This window comes from Petaurus breviceps, unplaced genomic scaffold (assembly GCF_028583685.1).
Source record: "Petaurus breviceps papuanus isolate PSGF00001 unplaced genomic scaffold, PetGlider_PUasm1.0 185, whole genome shotgun sequence".
Lineage (NCBI taxonomy): Eukaryota > Metazoa > Chordata > Mammalia > Diprotodontia > Petauridae > Petaurus > Petaurus breviceps.
Window position 1 is genome coordinate 4,469,475 of NW_027185797.1, and position 23,576 is coordinate 4,493,050.

The following is a 23,576-nucleotide window of genomic DNA, read 5'->3' on the forward strand; positions in this document are numbered from 1 at the left end:
AAGGGTCAGACACTGAAGACTTTTAAATGGAGGAGTGATAGTTGTTGGGTTTTGTGTTTTGGAAATAATCCAGCAGCTCTGTGGAGGAGGCTGACCAATATTCATTCAGATGAGGCCATGAGAGAAGAGCTAGGCCAGAAGTTGTCTGACTGGGAAGTAGACAGAAATAGATGTTGTAGAGGGAGGATCCCCGAGACTTGATAGCTGACTAGGGATGGGCATGGTTCTGAGCCAGAGGGCCCAGAAGGCCAGAAAAGGGGGCAGGAGGAGTTCTGCCCAGGAAGCTGTGGGACACTCACGTGGAGAGGGCCAACAGTTGGGAAAATTCAAGACTTTTGTAACTGGTTTAGGAAGGCCACTTCAGGAGTTTAGATGCAGGAGCTCTCGTGCTCACTGGAGAACCAAGCAGGCTGCTCACGCTTGTGACAAGGACCAAGACTACAATATCAAAGGAAAGAAGAGGATGGTGTCCTTAGAGCTGGCCCACTGTAAACCAGATTTTCTGTTAGATGCAATAACTTATCCTTTAGACCTTGAACAGAGGCAGGGTGAACTATGGAACAGGGGTACTGAGGTCTCTGAGGCTTCCATCTGTAAGGAGAAGAGCTGTGGGGTTCCACCCCTCCTAAAGCTTATCCCCACTGCATTCACTAACCTGGGGCTCTTCTCAGACACCAGGGAAAGTTTTAAAACCCTCGGGTGCCTTCACTGAGCACCAGAAAAGGCCAAATTAGAGCCAGCTAAGGCAGAGCACCTGACTCGCCCATGCACTGTTGGGTGGGTTCTTAGCCCACCAATAAAACTGCCAATAACTATGATTGCCAATAACTAGATTTGCCATACACAATAATTTGTCTACACACTAATTACAATTACTAATGTATTCAGACTGAGTTAGAGAAGGTAAAGTGGTGTAACAGATCAATTCATAGTTAAATAACATGTGTTGCTAATTCACCCTCTTTATGGAACATGAAATGAGAAAATTTTCAGTATCAATAACAACCAGAAAGCTACAAAAACAAAGTCTCACTTTTAAGGCCAGGAGTTCAAAAGGAGAAAGACGATCTTTTTCTTTCTGTGAATTGGTTTCCTAGTAGGATCTTTGCAAACTAGAGCTCTCTAAATAGATTCATTCCATCACTAACGACATTTAGGAGCCACCTACTAAGTACAGGCCCTCATACTCCTCCTCTATGGGCTCACAGACAGGAAGTACAGGTACCGAGTGGAGGAGGCACACATCATACAAACACAGAAATGCACGAGACATTAGCCAAAAGTGAGGAGAGAAGCTTGGCAGGGTTCACATAAGCAGTCAGAAAGCAAATGCTAAATAATTTTTACGCCTGCTATATGCAGTCACAGGGTCATGTACTCAGCGCTGGGGAGGGCCTCAGGAGCTGACCCACTGTGCTCAGAGCCCTGTTCCCACACATTGTGTCAGCTGACACAACAAAACTATCAGGCTTTTCTTGGGGAGCTGGAAGCCTAGAGGGATGAAGGGATTCCCAAGGACATGAGGCTACTAAGCAGCATGGACCCATTTCAAACCCAAGCCTCCCCAGCCCAAGTTCATAGATCCTTCCAGGATAATGTTTTTTCTTTTAACACAGAAACACCTGGCTACCTGAACTAATTTTACATTGTTGTTCATTTTTCTAAAGGGAAAAACAGTCTGTTATATATCATTTCTAGCAGGATATTATACGAATGTCTGATTGGAGAATGTTTTTTGGCACAGGTATGAAGGGGACCATAAAAATAATAATGCCCAAGTTGACAGCTTAATTACAAAGTATTTTTTAAATAATATCTTCTGTTTCACCCATGTAATTCAAATACAGAAGAATATGGGACAAGACCTCTGATGCATTAAAAATATTCTCCTGCAGTTAAGCATCAGTCCATCAACAAGGACTCTCCCAACCCCCACATACATTTCTACTGCCCAACTTACAGATGAAGAAAGAATCCCAAAGAGGGGAAATGAGTTTTTCACAGGGTCATAGAATGAGACCGAAATGGAAAGGGCCCTTAAAGGGAACCAAGTCTAAGAACTATACACATTGCTACTATTCCAGGATGTGTTACTGCAGAGCAAAATTAAATACATAACTTACCTACAAGCTGCTAAAATGTTTAGATGAGGCATCTTTCTGAAGCACCAAATTATTCACAGCTTGCCAAGTTGGAAGGCACCCAGAGCTGTGAACCAGGGATCTATGGTCCACCTTGTGCTATTTTAGCATTTTCATCAGTGACTTGGAAAGCACAGATGACGCAAAGGTGATAATAAGTAAAATGGATGACAGGATTCAAACAGGCCTTGACAGGCTAAAACATTTTGCTGCATCTATTAAGATAAATGCAAAATCACAAAATTTAGCACTGGAAGGGACCATCAGGAGCCACCCAGCCCAGCCCAAACTCAAAAGGAATGTCCATTCAAACACATCTGAGAGCTGCCCATTCAGATTCTACTTAAAACCTGCAATATGGGAGAGCCCACCACTTGAAGCAGTCCATCCCACTTCTGGATCAATGACTTATGTTAGGAAGTTTTTCCCTGATACAAAGCCTACATTTTCCTCTTTTGAAAACTTGCACCCACTATTAATATCTCTTCCAGGTGACAGCCCTTCACACACTTAAGACACAGCTATCATCCCAAACGTATCGCTAGTTCCTTTCACCCCTCTTCCTATGACAGGGGTTCAATGTCCTTGAGCCTGCAGCAATCCAACTGGTCCCACCACAGCTTTCAAGACAAACTTCTATCCAATACTTGCAGATGACCTTTGGAAGCGAAGTGTAAATTTTACTTTTATCATAACTGAACTTCATCTCACTCCCGTCAAAATCTTGCATTTGGGGGCAAGAACTCAGTTTAAAGTTCAATATAAAAGTGATTAAGATATCTATACCTCTGTACCCAGAGATCACACTGCTGGCTAGACTTACTCTCAAAAATCAGTAAAAACGGTCCCATATACACCAAAATGTTGTTGGCAGAACCTTTCTGGCAGGAAAAAAAGGGGGGGGGGGGCAGCTAGGTGGTGCAATGAATAGAGAATCGACCCTGAAGTCAGGAAGACCTGAGTTCAAATTCGAACTCAAGGCTCTTAACACTTACTAGCTGTGGGACCTTGGGCAAGTCCCAACCCCATTGCCCTGACTTCCCCATTCCAAAAAAAAAAAAAAAATAGAGGCAAGCATCTATACAACTTAGTGAATCGAGTGCTAGGTCAGGGACACCTAAATTCAAATCCAACCTCTGATATTTAACAGCTATAAGATCCGGGACAAGTTCACTTGTCCTTTCTTGTCCTGTTCCAGCAGTAAAATGAGGTTATGTGCAAATACCTTTACCTTACTAACTTTAAAGCCCTTTATAAATGTCAATTATTTGAAACAAGGTAAATGGCCATCAATTGGAGAATGGATAAACCGACTAAGACATAGGGATATAATGAAATATAATAACTCCAATTAGAAATTGATGAAGAATTCAGAGAAGCATGGGGTACATGAACTTATGCAGAACTAAGAATCAGAAACACAATGACAACAATGCAAAACGAAATACTAAATAAACAAAATCAAACAAATGATTAACAAAGTTTCAGCACCAAAAAAAATGTGAGAAAAATCTATCTCCCTTCCCTTCATTATAGAGGTGAAAATATGGAATTATCGCCCATGTTAACATATTCAATTAATTATATGTCTAGTATTGCTTTTCCCAAAAATCTTTATTCTTTTGCTTTTTGGAGGGCAATTGGGGTTAAGCGACTTGCCCAAGGTCACACAGCTAGTTTTTGTGTTACGTGTCTGAGGCCAGATTTGAACTCAGGTCCTCCTGACTCCAGGGCTGGCGCTCTATTCACCGTGCTACCTAGCTGCCCCTCCCAAAAATCTTTTAAACAGGGGACAGTTTGCTAGGTTAAGAGACGTGATTCAAAAGTCAAAACCAACAAAAATGTGTTTAAAGGAATAGGAAAAAGTAAGTGCCTAGGTTATCCTGCCCAGCACCAGACCAGCAGGCAGAGAATGATAACAGCAAACTCCCATTAATTCATGGGAGGCAGTCTACTCAGAGAGGGCCAGCCCTTGGCCCTGTGAGAACACACACGAATGGGTAATAAAGAGGGTGGACTTGACCCTACTGCAAGGAGGCCAATTTAACCTCTGTCACACTTACTTGGGGAAACAAGACTGTGACTGGACTATAGCTGGCTGCTATGGAACAGAACAAGGCACTTACTATGCTGGTTTTAAGTTCCAACCATTTGTCTATATAACCCTGGGTTGTCACTTAACCTGAGACTCAACTTCTTCATCTGTAAAACCAGCATGAAGTTCAACAGGCCACATTCCGTAATGCCTGAAGGCACATGTCCTTGTGGTTTTCAGAATGAACATCTCACATCAGCTTGTCACTTGCTTCTCTCATAAAGGATTACACAAAATGTTCTGGGGAAAATCCTGTTGTTTGAGCATTTTGCCCAATTCCTTAATAATGTCACTATATTTGTAAATTTATACAACAACACTAGAAAAGTCAGCTTTTTGACCAGTAGAATCTGGAACAAAGGCAAAAACAAATCTTCCAGTAGAGTCCCAGCAGCCAGAAGTCTCGATGTGGGCAATGTGTCCTCAATCAACAAGTCTGGTTAGGAGAGTAAGGGCAGTATTGCGTTATACTTCGTGTCAGGAAGGATCTGGGTTAAAATCTCACTGGAGACCACACCGCTGCTAGACTTACTCTCAAAAGTCAGTAAGAATGGTCCATATGTTGGTGGAACCTTTCTGGCAGAAAATAAAACAGAAAAATAACCAGACACAGGAATCTACAGAGTTTAGTGAATCGAGTGCTGGGTCAGGGGCTCCTGAATGCAAACCCAATCTTGGATACTTGCTAGCTCCAAGATCTGGTACAAGTTCACTTGTTCATAGGTTCACTGCTCCATTGGTAAAATGAGGTTAAAATACCTTGCTAACTTTAAAGCCCTATATAAAAAGTCAGTTATCTGAAACAAGGCCAAGTCACAAGCTCAATCAGTAAAACAATCAGTAACTACTGCCTAGATGACCTACCTCACAGAGCCTGAGAAGAAGCTCAAAATAGCAATGCGCATAAAGTACATTGGAGCAAATCTCAAAAGTGCCATAGCATCCACTTTTGTTCCAGGACTCAGTTTCCCAGAATGGAAGAAAGAACATGCAATGGGAGAGCAGTGTGCAAACCTCAGAGCACTATGTAAAGGCTGCGCTTATTACCAGTGTTTAGCAATGTATTGAGCATGCTGAAATGAGGTGGTTCAAACCACACGACCTTAGCAGTAAGGGGCTCCTGCCAGGACGGCTGGCTGAATGAGAAGGCTGCCCAACACCCCCACATCTACTCTTAGTAAAACCCTTTAGTTCCAACCAGATCAAAGATCAAAATTTCTAAGGAGAAATCTTCCACCCCAGAATAGAACAGTCACCCTGAAGCCCTGGGGTAAATAGGAAAGGGGACCTCCCCCTCTGCCCAATGGTGCTGAAGTCCCCAACAGTGTCCTGAGAAACCAAAAGGGACTTAAAAAATCTGAGGGGTCGAACTCTGGAAAGAGGAGATCAGCTCAGAACCCAGGGGGGACGCAGAGCTAGACCAAACATTACCCACCCAAAAAATAAAAACACAAAGTCCCAATTCAAGAACCAAGGCTAAAAAGGATGAGTAAACCAGAGACCTGCCAGCATGAAAAATTATTGCAAATCTGTTAACAAATGCAGACAATCAAAGGGAAAAAATGAATTTTCCACAAGGATTACATGAAGAAATGGAGATTGAAAAATAAAATGAATAAAAAGTCTTTGACGAAAAAACTAGAACGGCTTAGCAGTGGCCAACTTACCCAAGAAATGGCCTTGTAATCCATAAAACAGCAAAGAAACACTAAAACAAAATCAAAATTGATACTGAAAAATAGAAAATACAGGAAAAACAAGAGAACTGGTTTCAAAAACAAGAAATAATTTTAAGTAGAACTGGAATCCCTGAAAACTATAATCTGGATGCTTTTTCAAGGAATCATAAATGAAAATGACCAAATATGTTAGAACCAAGAGAAAGATAGAAGGAATCTACAGATTACCTCCTGAAAGGAACCCCAAAAGTCTCAGGATTGTCATAGTCAAAATCCAGTCCTCACATTATAAAAAAATTACCATAAGCATCCAGAAAGTTTAAGTATCAAGAAACTATAGTCAGGATCACATGAGACCCAGCAAACTTCTATCACAAATGAGATCTTGGTTGAAATACAAAATTCCAAAGACAGAAGAGGCAGGCTTAGTCAGGAATTTACTCTGGAAAGTGAGTATAATCCTACCAAAAGGTGAAGAAAAAAAAAAAAGAGGGACTTTCAAACACTTCTTATGAAAATAACAGAGCTGAGTGGGAGCTATGAAATACAAAAACAAATATAGAAAAACCTACAAAGGTACATTTATCTCAGTAACCAGAAAAGGGGCTGTGTAATGACATAGTGCCAACATGCTAAAAAGTGAAGTGTCTCTTCAGAACCTTAAGGCTTTTTGGTGGAGTGAGATGACAGGTTTGGGGAGAACCTGGAAATGTTCTGAGGGTCGGGGGGGGGGGGGGGAATGGAGGGTAAAAGGACCACAACAGCATGAGGAGAGGTAGCCAGAATCTACTTAACTGGGGTATTTGAATATGTACAAGCCTGGAGCAAAGGATGAAGGGGGCATCAGATGAACCAAACTTCTCATTTGATATGGTTGGAGGACTGAGCACAGGCATGTTATAGAAATACAAACTGAAGGGGGCAGGGGGGAAGTTCTGAATAATCACAGGAAAAATAAGTGTCCATTCCTGGTATTTAAAAAACAAACACATACAAGAACTCAAGCAACACAGTAGACTAGGTCCTTTTAGTGTTGTTAGAGGCAAATAGTTGTAAATGCTTCAGTAAGTGATCATGCACTGTCTTTATGATGGGATATTAAGTGATTTACGGTAAATTGGACACCAAGAGCCTGTTGCCTTCAGTGTTCTCTTTCAGAACATGTGTGCAACAGCTACATGTAAAATACCTATTAGAATAGCTGTGGTTGATTATATATTAACCAGCTCTGCAGTGTGGAAATGAGCAGCTGGAGAAGTTGTATACTTGGCTTTTTCTAAATTTAATCTGTAAATTCATTCTACACAAAGGCTATCTGTACTGCTAGTGATCTAAATAATTCTCAAAATTTGTATTCTCTTTAATTATCTATAATATATATTAACATACATCATCTAATTATATAGATGATTTTTACAACTGAACTTAAATCCACTAGAAGTGTCAATTTTTTAAAAAACCAAAGCACCCCAATGGTTTTATTTCAATTGCTAAGTATGCTATTTTCTGCTATCTGTGAAATATCAAAATCTCAAATCTTTAGTCTCAAACATATCTTAATAGGATGTTTTTATTCCCTGGTAAGATTTAGCAAGAAAAATAAATTTCTAAGTGATAACGTGAACTGGAAGGAAAAAAAAGGCACTAACTCAAGAGTAGTTACAGTTAATGTTTCCCCTTAAGACCAAAGTATATTTTGGAGGTCTCATCTTAAAACAACCGAATATTCATGATTCATTGTAACTTGGTGGCTCCACCAACTGCCAACTATACTATGAAATTAAAAAAAAAACTAAAACAAACTAAAATTTAGGGCTCAGTTTTTAACTGAGATCCTGATCAAGTTTCCTGACCTCAACCCCCAAGCTTAAGATCAGTGTTTAACTTAAGTAATAAATGTAATCAATCCCTTTTCAAGGATCAATCTTCATTCCAACACCTCCCCCACCAAAAGATTTCAAATACATTTATTGTTTTTTAACCAAACTGTACCATTAATATGGATTAAGTCAGAATAAAAATCAGGCACAAAGATCCATATTCATTTCCATTTTATTGAATTTGTAAATGTTACAGGGTTCTTGCACTGCCAAAACCATGCCTGAGAATTCAAATAACCAAATAAGGTACAATGGACAGTCTCATCTACCCATCATACAGTATATTAAAACTTGATTAATGTGCATTTTGACAATTTCACAATCTCTTAAAAATGTTATAACAAGAGTTGGGATTTAAAATCTACTGCAGGTCTTCAAATTTCTAGTACAATATGCCATTAAATAACACTTCCACATAATCATCTCAGTTCATTCCTCAGTAATATAATCCAACAAGACACTGCTGGCAAAGATGCATACTTTTCAGGGAAAACAGATGGCTCAAAGTCCAAGAATTCTATTTAATTCTTTTATTAAAGTTTTTGGTTCCCAAATGAAGTCTTCAGTTTAACTTGAGTAGCCCAGGTCCTCTTTTGAACACCCAACTCCTCCTTGGCTCAGCAACTTGTCCAGGTACACCTTTCTAAGAGGACAGGGAGCTAGCCTGCCAATTCTTTCCGATAATGCCAGCAACTATGCCAAGAAGCAGTTGTCAGGGGCTGCCAAGAGACACTGTCAGTAACCCTTCTAGGAGTCAGAAGGGGATTTCGTCATCTGAACCCCTACAAGAGAATCTGCTGCTTGATATCACATCAGGGAGATTGTTTTACTCACCTACTTGCTTCACTCTTGTCAGTGGCAAGTCTGCAACTCCTGAATTTGGCATTGAAATGTAAGAGAGAAACCCAGACTCTGCGCATCAAGTGGTTACGTACCACTTTGCAATATTTGTACTGAATCAAAGCGACAAAACTAAGAAAGATGAAACAGAATCTGAAGTCAGGTGGAATGAAACTTTCATACCATAGGCAATAACTCTGGGTGGCTTTGTCAGGTCCCACTTAAGGACGAAGTTACTGGATTGTTTCAACCTGGCATTTATTAAAAACAGAAGTGCTATGTCACCTGTCTTTTGCCCCATTCTTTCCCTCCACCCCCCTCCCCCCAACCACTGAACAGCCAGACACACATCCAACAGAGCTAGTCAGGATAATCACTGCAGAAATTAACATCCTGACCTGGAAAAGGTGGGGATAGGTGTGGCACACCTGGGAGTCTGTCAAATACCACATTAATTGGTCAGTTACATGTGAAACATCAGGAAAACTTCTGCACACACCACCAAGCTTCTGATTAAGATTTACTCTCGTTGGTTTGAGTTGAAAAGGAGCAAGACAAGTTTGCTAGAAATAAACTCACAGGCGATTGAACACCTCTACTCTAGTGGTAAAAAAAGGTTACACTCCCACCTGCTAGATACCTGTGCTCCTGGTCAAATACAGACTGTACAAGTTAAAGACCTGGTAATTAGAGGCTTTAGCAGCACCTGAAGTCAAGCCTTGGCATCCACTGATCTTTAAAGGCTCTGGAGCTCCAGCCCCTTGGGGGTGGAAATCAGATTATGAAACTTATTTCACAATCCCTCTTAACAGATGTTTCAAGTTACTCAACCAAGCATTATGCTCTGTTCAAAGAACTTAGATTCTAAGTCAAAGCAAAGAAGGCCTTATTGGCGGAAAATACAACACATGTGCTATCCAAATAAAAATGGCTAAAGAAAAAAAAAAGTTGGACCATTCAACCCCCCCCCCCACTTTGTACATCAAAGTGTGGTTAAATTTAGTTTCTCGTAACCTCAGAATATGGCTACAGCTAAAGGGTTAAAAAAAAAAAAACAGACAGCTCTGCATGGGTTTATTTGAACACAGTTCTTTTGAGAGTGGTACGGTCTCAGGAAAAATCATATATAGCCATAGCTACTAGAGAAAGAATTCCTCAAGGATGGGGCCCAGGACAGGTTAATTAAGGTCACTTAAATCTTTGTCATTTATAGCAGATCAGAACCCAAATTGCCGACTTTTGCAGGATTTCTGATAGGAATCCAGTAGAGCTGGTTTCAAGTTTCATGGCCACTTAACAGCTGTAACCTTCTTATGCAGAAGTTGTGATCCACATGGTGTCCACAATGAATGCAGCAAATCTGAGGTAGTCAGCCCTGACGGAGGCTCAGTATCTGAACATAAAAAGATTTCCAAATGACCACTGGCTGCAGGTTGTTTTTGTTTTTTGCAGAGTAATTATCAAAGAATACTGGTGAATCTAGTTCAAGCAATTTAGAACATTGAGAATTCCCCACATCCAATGGTGCACAACACATTAAGCTTCCACAGGGCAGCAGTTCAGCCGTTCGCTGATGTCAGTCTGCACATGCTGCAGGAGATCCGGCAGACAGGGCCAGGTGGCAGGTTGTTCATGGCCGTTAGCTGCAGCTTAGTTACCTTAGGAGGAGGGTTATCAAAAAGCCATCCCTTAACGGGCCTGTGTGGGCAGCGCTACTGGTCCCCCAGCACAGCATACTGGTTGTCTAGATGCAGTTTAAGTGCCTGGTTTTTGGAAACCTCATCCCTACCTCTATTTCTGTGTCTTACTACTTCAAAGCTCTTCTCCATTTCTTTATCCCTAAGGGAAAAGAAATGGAATCAGTAAATATCTCTTGACTGATAAGGTAGGTTTGAAAATAATCTTGCTTGAAAAAACCCACCCCAAGAAGAATGCGGGGGGGGGGGGGGGGGGGACAGATGGCCATGAAGTGAATATAGTTCCTTTAAAAGGGCTTTTCAGCCATTTTTAGAACTAGAATAACCTCCTAATGTAAAAATAAAAGTTTTCAACTAAACAAAACACAGATTATTTTCTAATGTAGCCCTATATTTTAACAGTGATCTATCCTGCAGTACTAACTACAGATAATTTCAGGGCTAGTTTGAAGACAATTTAAAAATTGCTATTTGACATAATTCCTTTCAACTATAAATCTATCCTTTTGTAAAAGTCATGAGAGTCGAGCTAAAAACTTGACTAAACTTCTGGAATTTCATCTCATAGAAAGGGGGTAGGATAAAGGGAAAAATACAGTGGTAGTGGGAAGGTTTGGGGAATGGCACATTCAAATATAAGCAAATGGCTTTTTAAAAGAGTAAAATGCTGAAAAACCAGGCTAAGTGAAAGATAACTCTCAAAACTGCTGTGTTCTTAAAGACAAAAAAGAAAGACAACATCCCGGGATCTGCTTTAAAAGCCACCCACTACGGGTCAGAAGCCATACTAACTTTTGGTGTAAACTTGAACAAGTTTCACCACTTTTTTGTTGGTGGAGGAAGGAGACAGTTCTAAACCAGATTTGAAGTGTTTCTTAAGGAATGCATTCCATAAGACATTTTTTAACTTAACTGCTGAAATACATATTTATCATGCTTATAAAAGCCAGACAGTCCTCATTTATAGTCATTGAACACATAAACAATCTAATGACATTTTTACTTGCTTATAGTATGTGAACCAGGTAGAAGAAATGAAGCACTGTTTTAAGAACGTGAAATGTTTTCTACATCCTTCAAATTATCTTTGGTAAAATAAAGTGCTTTCTGGGGTGGCTAGGTGGCGCAGTGAATAGAGCACCAGCCCTGAAGTCAGGAGGACCTGAGTTCAAATGTGACCTCAGACACCTAACACAAAAACTAGCCGTGTGACCTTGGGCAAGTCACTTAACCCCAACTGCCCTCCCAAAAAAAGGCAAAAAATAAAAATAAAATAAAATAAAGTGCTTTCCTTAAGTGTTCTCCCACCCTTCCCTTATCAGGGCCCATATTTCCTCTCTCTTGGATGTATCTTTTTTATGCCCAATTTCTTAGTGATCAACTAACTCAGCAAGTAGCGGCACTTACCTCCGACTTTCTACATGCTTGGCAGTGGCCTGCAATGACGGGAACTGTGTGTCACTGTATATTTCTGGTGGTCCTTGCGGTGTTTTCCTCGTTGAAGTCACCCTGGCCCCAGGGGGCCTGTATACACCACCGGTCATAACAGGTTCTGGGGTTTCTGTAACTAAAAACACAGTAAAACTTACAGCACAGCAAAATATGAGTTCTATCTCCTTATCAACTACATGAAACAAAGAATGCCTGACATATCTAGGTAAGCTCTAAACAGGAATCATCTATAAGAATTAACTCCATTTTGGACTATGTTTGGGCATTGTTTAAAATGGGCATAAGTTAGCCTGCCAACCCTGAGAAGGAATCCTAAACATACAGGACAAGGACTAGCTGGGGTCCCCACTACTCTGAGTGGACCGAAATACTACACAAGTGCTGTATGTCATTGACCTGTCTAGACTTCTAGTCAATTCATTCTTAGAGAATGTTTTACTGTTCATAAAAGCAAAATTAATTACCTAACCTGTACTGTTAAATAGAAAGCAACTATTACAATAGGACCAAATGTTAATGTTAACAGAACTAAAAGCATTAAGAGTTACAGAAGGTAAAATGAATAATCATCTCTTGCTCACAGTAGACTCAAATAAGAAATTAGAGGGACACTAGTCTACTGGCTTCTGCTGGATTAGCAGCAGGACTGAATTTTTAAACGGATTTCTTATTCAAACAGTATAGTAGCTAGCTTACTTACAGACTTAAAAACATTCTACAGAAATAACAGAAAAGCATATTTTTGAGAATTGACTATTACCAATACACAGAGTTAAAGGTAAAGAATTCCCAAACTCTATGTAGGACTTTTCTATTAAGGCCTTCAAAGTGATATAACAAATGAAATTCAAGAGTTAAGTTAATTCAACACTTAGATAATTGAGGCTTAATTTATTTAATCATGCTTTAATTTGAGAAAAAAAAATCTATTACCAATACTTGGAGCAGGTGCTTGAACAGGAGCTGTTTTATTCCAAGGACCAGATGATTTTTCTATGCCACCACCACCAGTTTCTTCCCAGTTATCCCCTGGATCTTCTCTCTTCTCATTATCATCTTCTTCCTTTTCACTGTTAGAAATCAAGGTACAAATAATCTAAGACTAAAAAGAATTATCAGGGAAATTTCAAGACTAGTTAAAAGTTTAGTTGCTCATAAGAATAATTCATTTTTAATTAAAACAGTAGGGCCTTATTCAGGCTTTGGAGAAAAGAAATCTGACATAAGTTTCTCATCAATAGATAACACTACAAAAACCATCCACTACCCCTTTTTTCTTTTTGGGAAATAGCAATGTATCATGGGCTAGTGGGAAAATACTGGTTTGGGGCAGAAGAATTGTGCTTGTGTTTTTGAATAGGACTTTTGAAAAGCATTTATCTAAGATAATAGAAGATGGGGGTGGGGGGAATGGAGAAAAGTAAAGGGCAAGCAAGGAAAAAGGGAAAATGAGAGGTAGAAAACTGAAGGGAAACAAATTTAATTCTGTTCATTTATCAGGTAATTAATCCCTACAATGTCCCCTAGGAAAGTACTATTATTAGCCTTTTCCAATGAACACTTTGAGTTCTTCTTAAGGACAATACTCCTGAAGCAACGTTAACCTGGATCTGGGGTCCCAGCCCTCCCTCCCATTTAGTTGTGTGTGACTGACAAGTCTCTAACACTCTCTAACCAAACACTGTCTCCTCTGATGGAACCTCTGAACTTAACTCCTCTAACATCTATCACTTAACTTGGGCCTCAGTCTCCTCAACTCTAAGGTTAGGATAATACCCATGGTACCTACCTACCACACAAGATTACCAGGATCAAATTATATAAAGGAGTCTTCCCTTAAAGTCTCAGTGTAGTTTTAACTAACTAAAAGCACATTACACATATATCCTGTATAAGTAATTGTAATGGGAATGCAAATTTGGAAGATCTTCCCTGCCCCTAGGCTAAAGTGCACCTGAAGCCTGGGGTGGGAGGCTTGTTTTTCAGTAGATACTTCTTGATTGGCCAGTGAGTCAATAAGGTTGTTACATTCTCTGAGCCAGGAGAAGGCTATATAAGCCCTGATATGTAGCTTTGTTTTGGGACTCACTCTGAGAAGTGTTCTGTGATTTGATCTGAATTCTGGGAAGCCGTTGTTGAGAGTCCCCCGGCTTTGAAAAAAAAACCCAGATGTTGACTGGGTATGGATGTAATGGTTGGACAGTTTGGAAATCTGTCTACTTGATCTGTCTCTGTCTTGATAATTCTGCCTGTATGCTTTGAAGTTCGGGGTGCTGACCTTTTTCCCCTGAACAAGGTAAATGATATATGTCTGACTGATTAAAGTAAGCTTGTTAACCCATTGAGTTGCTTTCCTTTAACAAAGCAGATCCAAGAACCTGTATGAGCAGCAAACCCTGAGGACGCGCTTGGGGTGCTTGCTGCTACAGTAATGTGCTTTACAGACTCTCAAGTGCCACATTACAAGATTTGAGAATATAAAAAAAGTTTAATAAGCAGATCTCAGGTCCCTTTGCCAACCTTATGTGAGTGATTTTTAAGCATAATTTTGATAAGTGGGTTACTTTATGCAAATAGAAGAAAAAAACTAATCTAGAACTTTTCCTTAAACACATAACCATTAAAGAATACAAAAACGGGGCAGCCAGGTCAGTAAGAGCACCGGCTCCAGTGTCGGGATGACCTGGGAATCAAATCCGGGCTCAGATACTTAGCACCACACAAGAAATAACTGGCCATGTAACCTTGAGCAAGTTACTTAACCCCGATTGCTTAAAAAAAAAAAATACAGTAACATGGGGTGACTAGGTGGCACAGTGAATAGAGCACCGGCCCTGGAGTCAGGAGGACCTGAGTTCAAATCAGGCCTCAGACACTTGACACACTTACTAGCTGTGTGACTTTTTTGGACAAGTCACTTGACCCCAACTGCCCTCCAAAAATTAAAAAAAAAAAAAAGGAGAGAGAATACAAAAACATTTATTTATACATTAAAGCAAAATGTACATCCATATAATTTTTAAGCACAAAACTTCTGTAAAACAAAAAAAATTTTTTAGAGCTAGAAAGGAACTAATTTTTTCATCTTATAGAAGAAACTGAGGCCCACAGGTTACTAGTCTCCTAAACCCCCCCAAAAAACCCTCATTTTGGCAATAAATCTAATGCTTTAAAAAAGACTTCATAATCACAGCTATTTTTATGGTCTCTACTAAAACCATTCCCCCCTCTCCCAGGTAAAATAAGCATACTGGCAAAAAGCACTGGACTTAAGTCTAGATCTAGTTTCAGGTCTTTTCCTGGGGATAAAGAGGTTCTTTCACATGTCTGTGCCTTTCCTACAAAATGGAGCAACTGACCCTGATCCCCTTGCAGCATTAATGTTTTATGAAATGAGTTAAGGATTATAAAACAGAAAACAAACCTCTTTAAATACTTCAGTACTTCCCCTATCAAGCCATTAACTTGTATTTTTACACAAGTTTTTCTAAAATGTGAATTTAGGGCACTTAGCCAATTATACCCATGTTATCAATTGGCAGCATTTAGAGAAGTCAGGCAGTAGACAAGCTTTTCCTTGGCTCCCAGCTTGAATCTGGCCCATAGTCCCTCTTTTCTCTTGGCTACAGCCAGTAAACAGGGTTGTTGGCTCAGGAAGCAGGAATGATGGAGAGGGAAAGGTTAAGCTGAGAACAGAAGGAAAACAATGGAAGAAAGTAAGAGAAAAAGGTATGAGAAACAAAGGGGAATCTCTGAGACTATAGCAAAGAGACTAACGGTTCTACAAGAGACGAATTTCCTCAACAGTCCCAAACAATGGCGCCATTACTCGAACAGCGAATGGTCTCCAGGGGGTTGTGAAGACACACATTTGGACCAGTTTTAAGTGAGTCTGCTAAATTTTTAAAGTTAATCTCACAACTTTATATAATCACAGTGTCCCTAAAATAACACAAAAGCACAACAGTTATCTAGTTTTACAAGCTATTATGGGGCAAACTACAAGACCTGGATGAAAAATCTTGATTTCCTAGATTCGTTATCAGGCAGCAATGTGTTCCTGTGGCCACTATTAAACCAACCCTTTGAGATTTAAGACTGTGAAACAATGTGAATGATCAAAGGGAAGAAAAATTAAGTGCGAATAAGGGCATTTTTAACCCTGCCATAAAACACTGGGGTGCCATCAAATGGGGCTTAACAAGTGTTGACTGTCCATGAATACATTACTGTGCTGAAATTAATTAATAACCAATACAAAGCCTAAGACAGACTTAGAAGAACTGATGCTAAAGCAAAGCAAGGAAAATACATAATGACTACATAAATGCAAATGTTAAGAACCACCACAAAAGATGAATGTTGAGAAATTATACAGTAGAAGCTTGGACTTAAGATGTGAAAAGAAACTTTCCCCACTCCTTGGGGGCTGGGAAGAGAGCTGACAAGTGTACATCACAGCACATCAGATTTTTTTCACTGTATTAATCAGATTTGCTTATTTTTTTCTTTAAAAAAATTATTATAAGAAATGGCTTTCTAGAAAGGAGAGGATATAGGAAGAAAGGAAATGATATCAATAAAAATATCTTTTAAAAATACTTTGGGGGCAGGACGGCTAGGTGGTGCAGTGAATAGAGCACGGGCCCTGGAGTCAAGAGGACCTGAGTTCAAATCAGGCCTCTGATACTTAACACTTACTAGCAGTGTGACCTTGGGCAAGTCACTTAACCCCAAATGCCTTGCCTTCCCCCCTCCAAAGAAAACAACAACAAAAAAAATACTTTGGTGCCAAGATAAGATTTGCTGGGCTTCCTTAAGCTTTTCTAGCTCAATAGCACTATTTCAAAGGTTGCTATAAGAGACCAAATGGATCCCTAACAATACCAAGTTGGTTCTAAACACACACCTGCAACATGAAAAAAGAAAACCAAAACTTCTTGGATCAAAGTAGCCCTACTATCTCCACCAAAATATTCCCCTGAAAGAAATCAATTACTCAAATGAAAGTAGATCTCTTCACTCTTGATTTGTTACAACATAGCAAGAGCTACAGACAAGAAATTTAAACAGTATAGCATAGTGTTTCATTACATGAGTATGAATAAAAAAAGCCAAACAGTAATAAGTATCAATTCAAACCCACTTTATCAAGTTTTATATTGTAATTACATGTTTATAGCAAATGAAAATGTTTCTGGTTAAGTTATTTCTCAAAGTTAGGATTCAGGCCCTCAGTTAGGAATTGTAATTCAAAATTCTGTCAGAGCAAGCCATCTCTCTCCACTGAAGCAATAAACCCCTGGCACCTTAAACCTCTCCAGGCACTAATGGCTATGGCTAAAACCAAGCCTCCAATCTTAGGGTGACAAGACTCTGACTTGAACTCGGCAGATTCTGGAAATGACAAACACAAGATGTAGTACAGGACTAAAGTTTGAGATCTCAGAAGTGCCAATTAAAGACTTATAAACATCATTCTATTGTTTCTATGCAGACTTAACTAGGCACTACTATCTTTATTATTTTTCTACATTTTTAGAGTAAACATATTTTAACCTTTTCCTGATGACTCATGAGAGTCACCATTGCAAACATCAGTTCCTGTATTGCAATGTAACAGAGCCTGGTTGTGGCTACTGAAGTCACACTTTATACCCCAAGACCCCAGACTCTGAGTTACTAGTTTTGATTTGGATAACCTGGTTTCTTCTCCTATCAACTTGGCTGACCTCTAGCTATACTCACTCTCTTCTCACTGACCATCTGGGTCTTAAATAAGGAAAAGGAAAAGAAAACCCCACTGCCTATGAAACAAACTGCAAATTCAATCGCAAAAATTTTGATTCTACCTATCCATAGGTGAAAGTTGAATGGACAAGTAAATATATAAATTGACTTTTTTTTTGCATTTTAAGCTGCTATTAACAAGCTATCAAGTTCTTTTTAAAAAGTTTACCATGTTTTATGCTATGGGTGTCTTATTTATACCTATATAACAACAGCTATTCCATTAAATCTAGTTTAGCTTAAAAATAGGACTTTTGACTTTTCCATCAAGTTAGACTGTAAGCTTCCTGAGGGACAGATGACTCTTGCCTCTTTTATATCCTCAGCAACAGTGGCATGCTGCAGAGGCTAGATAAATGTTTACTGAAAGTTCTAAGGCAGAAGGAAATGGAGGCTAGTGTTAGATAAAGAAAAAGAAGCTGTGACACAGACAGACCTTAATAAAATGGTTTTTCTTTAGTGACTATAATAAACAAGTCTCCTTCCCCTTTCCTATCATTCTCTTTCCCATGATGCTCATTAACCAAAATCTCAAGTGTGACAAATACCTGACTCCAGCTAACTAAAGGAAAGGTCTGTTGAATTAACAGCCATTACAATTTGTTGTCCTCCAGTCAAGAGGCCAGCCTTCTATCCTCCACCATTCATCAGAAACTCTCCACTTCTGTCTGCTGCGGCTTCCATGAGTATCAGTCTCATCCTCTTCCTTTTGCCCTCAAACTTTCCCAACTTTTTCTACTAGGTGTGATATATCTTCTCATGTCGGCAAAGTATTGAAGCTTCAGTTTCAACCCATTACATTCAGATTCATTATAATGCACAGTATTTAATATTTAGATCAAGGAATTGGAGCTTAAAGGGACCTTAAAACTAAACTAAAATAAATTTATCCAATGTCATTTAAAGTGTGGCCTGCCCAAAGTCACACAGCTACTTAGTGGCAGATTGAATTTAATATATCCTATTATCTGTTCACATTTACTAATTGTTTAACATAGTCAAGACAGGATTGATCCAGGTAGGATATTTCAGTCATGAAGATTCCCTCCACCAAACCAAGATGTTGAAGCGGCCTTAGCAGTCATCTTAATTCATTGCCATTCATTATGGTTAAGTTATTTCTTAGACTTGTGTAAAGTCTAAGGCCACAGAGGGGCAGTAAGTAACCAGCAAACGTAGCATCAAAACTAAGCAGCCCAACTAACTCCCATACCAGCAATATAGCTTTAGTCTTCTGAGAGAAGAGGCCTGGACAAAGAGAAAGGGTCAGGCAGCAAGTGAAGGGCTCCAACACCCACCCTGTAACCTGGCATGATGGCCACTCATCCTTCATTTTATAAGCCCCCCTTCCAGAATTCCCATTATGACCAAACCAGTCAAAGTCTGAATATACTGCAAAAAAAGGTCAAATAATGGCTAAGAGGAGCTGAGTTGTAAAAAGGACTCTTTATCCCACTTTTTATGCCAAAAATGTATCTACCCTACTGATTGTATAGAATTTTCCTCAACATCATTCTTGTCTCATGATATACAAGTACTTGGGTACACATATGGTTATTATTGGAATCATACCCCCCACCTTACACTTGTGAAGATGCCTTTATATTTTTGAAAGAGATTATACTCATTATTTTACTTATTTCTTAAAAACCCCTTTCAAGGCAGAAAGAACAGGTTGTTAACTCCACTTAGATGAAAATGAGGCTGACATTCCTATCATAAGGCACAGTAATTTGCAGTAATTTACTCCAAGTATCACACTACTACCCCTGTCCTTCAGTGACTTAATATTAGAAGTCACTGGGAGGGCTGAAACAATATCAGCTGGAAGATACCAATCCCCTACTAGTTAAGGCTGACCAAAGTCTCAATCACAAATCTACAGAGTTGGGAGTGTTATTTTTAAATAATATCATCAAATCCCTATTTGTCTGGATGAATTGTTAGTCTTGTCAACATATTACCTCTTAGTGAGAGCTGTTCAAGATTCAGCACTCAATGGTATTGATGTAGAGCTCCAACAAACAGACAACCCTATACCCATAGCACAGAAATCACAGAACTAGGAGGTTCTGAGATTGGTATCAATGTTTCTTTTGCAACATTCCTTCACCTATAATCAGCCAAACTTTTAAGAGGGAACAATGTGGCAAAGGCACAAACCAGCATGCAAAATTTGACTATCAACAGTTAAGAATTTGCAACTTCACTCTCCCTCCCCCACCCCCACAAAATAATCAAGAGGGCCTCTGAAGTATAATGCTACTTTAAAAAAAAAAAAAAAGCAAAAACTCATCCCCAAACTGCTGCCCTTTCCCCTACCCAGTTTTCCTTGCTCCCAAGTGGGAAGCGTAAGGTCCCCATCATCTCTTCCTCAACTGGCTGTTCAGTTGCTATTACATCTCAGTAGGTATGAAACCAGTCAAGAGCTGGATTGAGAGATTGTTCTATGAAATTATTAGATTATGCCCTTAAATTGATTCAAGGATCAACAATGTATAACTGAATTGACCCCCGCACTTTCCATCCAAAACAGAACACCCCCCCCCCAGTGAAATCATGTTTGCCCTGGTTTATATTAAGCCCTTTCCTGAGGAAAGCAGGTTAGATAGGTAACTGCCAAATTTATTTGAGGGCCCTTATGACTAAATGGAAGATTAAGTCCTCAAAGGTTTAAAGGCTTAATAAGGCTAGATAAGGGCTCCTTGCCTATAGAGGTGGTAAAAACTGAAATGCTGAACCTGAAATTTGTACTTTGGCAAAGCTTAAAGATACAACCTGCTATGGAAAGATTGATAATAGCAAAAGTTGCAGTTCTGGTAAAGGATGTATCTGGGGTGACACTGAATCTGGAATTCAGATTCAATAACCAGACTATTAAGTGATCTTCATGATACAGTTTCATGCTAATGGAGTTTTTTCCCTTAATTTAGTGCTCTATCTTCTCTGCAAATAAGTGTCTTTGCAACAATCATCCTACCAATTGATTCAAACAAGAAAAGGACAGCTCTGGCACCACTCAAATCTTTCCCCCAGAATCCTGTCAGCAAAGTCCATACAATATGGCCAAGTATTCGTTTATCCTGTCAATTAGTTAATCAGCAGCCCTCAAATGAAATACTGTTCTGAAGAGAACAGCAAACCAATCTGGAGCTCAGTTTTATATGAAAGGCTCAAGAATTCAAGACTAGTTTCCAACAGCTAACATTTTAAGGTTTGCAAAGTACTTTACATACACCACAGCTCATTTGATCTATACAGCATATAAACTGTTCCCACTTTACAGATAAAAAAGGTGGTGAGTGGTTAAGCAGAACCAGAGTCAGACTACTTTCCCAATCTAAGGACTCTATCCACTCACTTAAAATACTCAGAAGACCCAACAAGTGTTTTTAACCTTTTATTTAAAAACAAAATGACTCATACTTTTTAAGGGCATTTGAAAACAAATGGCATTTCAGAGTGATCCCCTATAATTAGATGAAGGCTGATGCTTAATTTTGGTAAAAGGGGCAAATTTGTGATGAGAGCTTTTTATTGCCAAGTTATGTTGAATAAGGCCAATAAAATACTACCTCTAATATTAAAAACTGGGTTTATAGTAAAGGAAACTAACATTACATTTTCAGTGAGGGGGTCACAAGTATTTTCAGAGAGTAGACTTCAAAAGGAAGACAAGTGAACAACATTATGTCTTTTTACACAGCCACACTGAAAGGAAATTTCCCCAAATGAGAAATCAGTCTTATTTCTCCCGAAAAGAAGAATACTTTAGCTTTCTTTCATTTAGTAACTCAAATATGCATCTAAAAACTATGAGCAGTTACTTAAGTTACTAGAACATAGTCACGTTGACTCTGGGGAAGTGGGGTTTCCTTGCCAAAGATACAAAGGAGTGATTTGCCATTTCCTTCTCCAGATCATTTTATAGATGAGGAAAACTGAGGTAAACAAGGTTAAGTGACTTACACAGGGTCACACAGCTGGTAAGCATCTGAGGCCAGATTTGAACTCAGAAAGAGGAGTCTTCCTGACTTCAGGGCCTGTGCCCAGAACTTACCATTAATAGACTAACTTGGTTCTTGTGCCCAAGTTGATCAAGTTTATTCAGGAATTGGGTGGGTGGGGGGAGAAGGGGGACCCAAAAACTACTTTAGAAGCCACAAGTAGTGAAGGCCTAATAATAAGCCGTCTTATTTTAATCAACTTATTTCCTAGAATTTCCAATACAGATAATGAGGGTTTAAATTAACCTAACTTTCCAAAGAACTTCAGAATTTGGTAGCTTTTTCCTGTAGTAGCAATGGAATGCTGAGCAAACATCTAACTTTGAGATCTACACAATCTGGTAATGCCTTTTTGTGCGTTTCTAAATCAGTGTCATAAGGAGAATTGAGGGGCTTTCTCTTACAGTAGCAATGGAAGAGGATCTGTGAGACATACAATCCATTGCTGTTTTAATGTCGGTTTCATCATAAGGCAGCTTCGGAATTTCTTAAAGAAAAATTTTAAACCTCAATATCTTATCTCTAAAAACAGCACTTAAAAAAAAAAAACAAATGGTACCTTATCTGCATGGCTTGAACTCTGAGCCCACTGTAATCAATTTCTTTTTGCTCGAATTCTTTCCATTCATCTTCATCCTGAAAAACAAATACGGCTAATTAAAGTAATTATAAAATTACTGGAGTCTGAGATCATCTAACCTAACCCCTTGATTAAAACCGAGGTTAGGAGATGGGTCACAGCTGCTCCCTCCCAGGCCTAACAACCAACTTTGCCAACACTTCAACTGTTGCAAACACCAACCTCGTGGAAGGAATCCCAACCATAAAGTGCCAGGGCTGAACCTGACACGGACACCCTCTTTTTTTTTAAATAGCGAGACCCACCCCCCACCCCGGCTGGGCTGTGTAACACGGGGGTCAGTAATTGACTCCACGCCTCGGAGAGCGAGGAAGCACCTCTAACAACGAAAGGGGGAGCAGGTCGGCGAAGAGTTACACTTCGGCGGCCACGCTGCGGGGCCCGGGGCTCAGCCGGCCTCCCTCCCCCGGGGTCACGGGCTTCCCGAACGCGGGAGGCGGCGCTTTCCTGGGCCGGGAAGGCGGCCCGAGCAGGAAGTCCGCGCGGCCCACGAGGCCTGCGGACACGCGCGTCACGTGGGCGCCCGGTGGCCACGCCGCGGCCCGGGGAGGCCCGCCCGGTGGCCACGCCGCGGCCCGCCTGGACGCTGGGTGGGGGTGGGGAGGGGCCCGCGCCCTCCCGCTCAGGCCCCCGGCCCCGGCGCGGCCTAGGGCGCCCGGCCGCCGCTCTCACCTTGGTCTTGGTGGCCGCTCCGGGCCCCGCAGCGCCCGCGGCCCCCGCCGCCCCCTCGGCCGGCCGGGCGCCCCCAACGCCGCCCCCGGCCCCGCCGCCTCCGGCCGAGGCGCCCCCGGCGGCCCCGGCCCCGGCCCCCGCGGCCCCAGCTCCCCCGGCGGCGGCGGCGCCCGCGGCCCGGCTGCTGCGCTCCTTCTTCTTCTTCTTGTCCCTCTTGGCGAAAAAGTTGTCGAGGCTGCGCTCCTCGGTCTCGGCCATGGCCGCGGCGGCCGGCGAAGGCTCGGCTCCCCCGCGCCCCGGCTCCCGCCTCACGCCGGCCTCAGCGCCGGCTCCCGCGGGCCGCAGCAGCGCCCCCGGCGGCAGCCGGCGTCTGCCTCGTCCTCGTCAGGCGCCCGAGCTCGGCGGCGCTGGCGGGGCGGGCCCCGGCTGTCCCCCCTGCGCGCCGCCCGGCGGTGGTACGGTCCGCGCCGCTCGAGTCCCGCGGGCGGCTAGGGCTCGGCTCCGCGCGCACGCGGGGGGCAGGCCGGGCGGCTCCGGCGTCTACTGCTGCTGCTCCGGCTGCCGCTGCTGCTACAGTCCCCGCTGCTACTGCCGCCGCCACCGCCGCCGCAGCTGCTGCCACCAGCTCAGCCAGAGGGGAAAAGGAAAGGGCGGGGGGGAGGGGGCAGGAGAGAGCGAGACGC

The 23,576-nt window shown here is 41.2% G+C and overlaps 1 protein-coding gene across 4 annotated transcripts; it reads right to left on the bottom strand.

Moving 5' to 3' along the window:
* Positions 1 to 7,949: 7,949 nt before the first annotated feature.
* On the bottom strand, positions 7,950 to 23,166 carry CDV3 (CDV3 homolog). 4 transcript variants are annotated; one of them, XM_069088368.1, is made up of 5 exons: positions 22,894 to 23,166; positions 22,141 to 22,217; positions 12,718 to 12,854; positions 11,740 to 11,899; positions 7,950 to 10,028 (listed from the first exon to the last, which is right to left on the bottom strand). In XM_069088368.1, the coding sequence occupies exons 1-5, from the start codon at positions 23,149 to 23,151 to the stop codon at positions 10,022 to 10,024; spliced, it is 639 nt and encodes a 212-aa protein (XP_068944469.1). In that variant the 5' UTR covers positions 23,152 to 23,166; the 3' UTR covers positions 7,950 to 10,021. The 4 variants fall into 4 exon arrangements, with proteins under 4 accessions (XP_068944469.1, XP_068944468.1, XP_068944470.1 ...); XM_069088367.1 differs by having other exon boundaries at positions 7,950 to 10,474; XM_069088369.1 differs by lacking the exon at positions 22,894 to 23,166 and adding an exon at positions 22,539 to 22,575 and having other exon boundaries at positions 7,950 to 10,474.
* Positions 23,167 to 23,576: the final 410 nt, after the last annotated feature.

Coding starts and splice junctions, on each gene's coding strand:
- CDV3 (XM_069088367.1), bottom strand. CDS start 23,151: ATGGCCGAGACCGAGGAGCGCAGCCTCGACAACTTTTTCGCCAAGAGG. Junction 22,218..22,893: donor GAGCGGCCACCAAGACCAAG/GTGAGAGCGGCG, acceptor TTTGTTTTTCAG/GATGAAGATGAATGGAAAGA. Junction 12,855..22,140: donor GTTCAAGCCATGCAGATAAG/GTACCATTTGTT, acceptor GATTTCTAACAG/TGAAAAGGAAGAAGATGATA.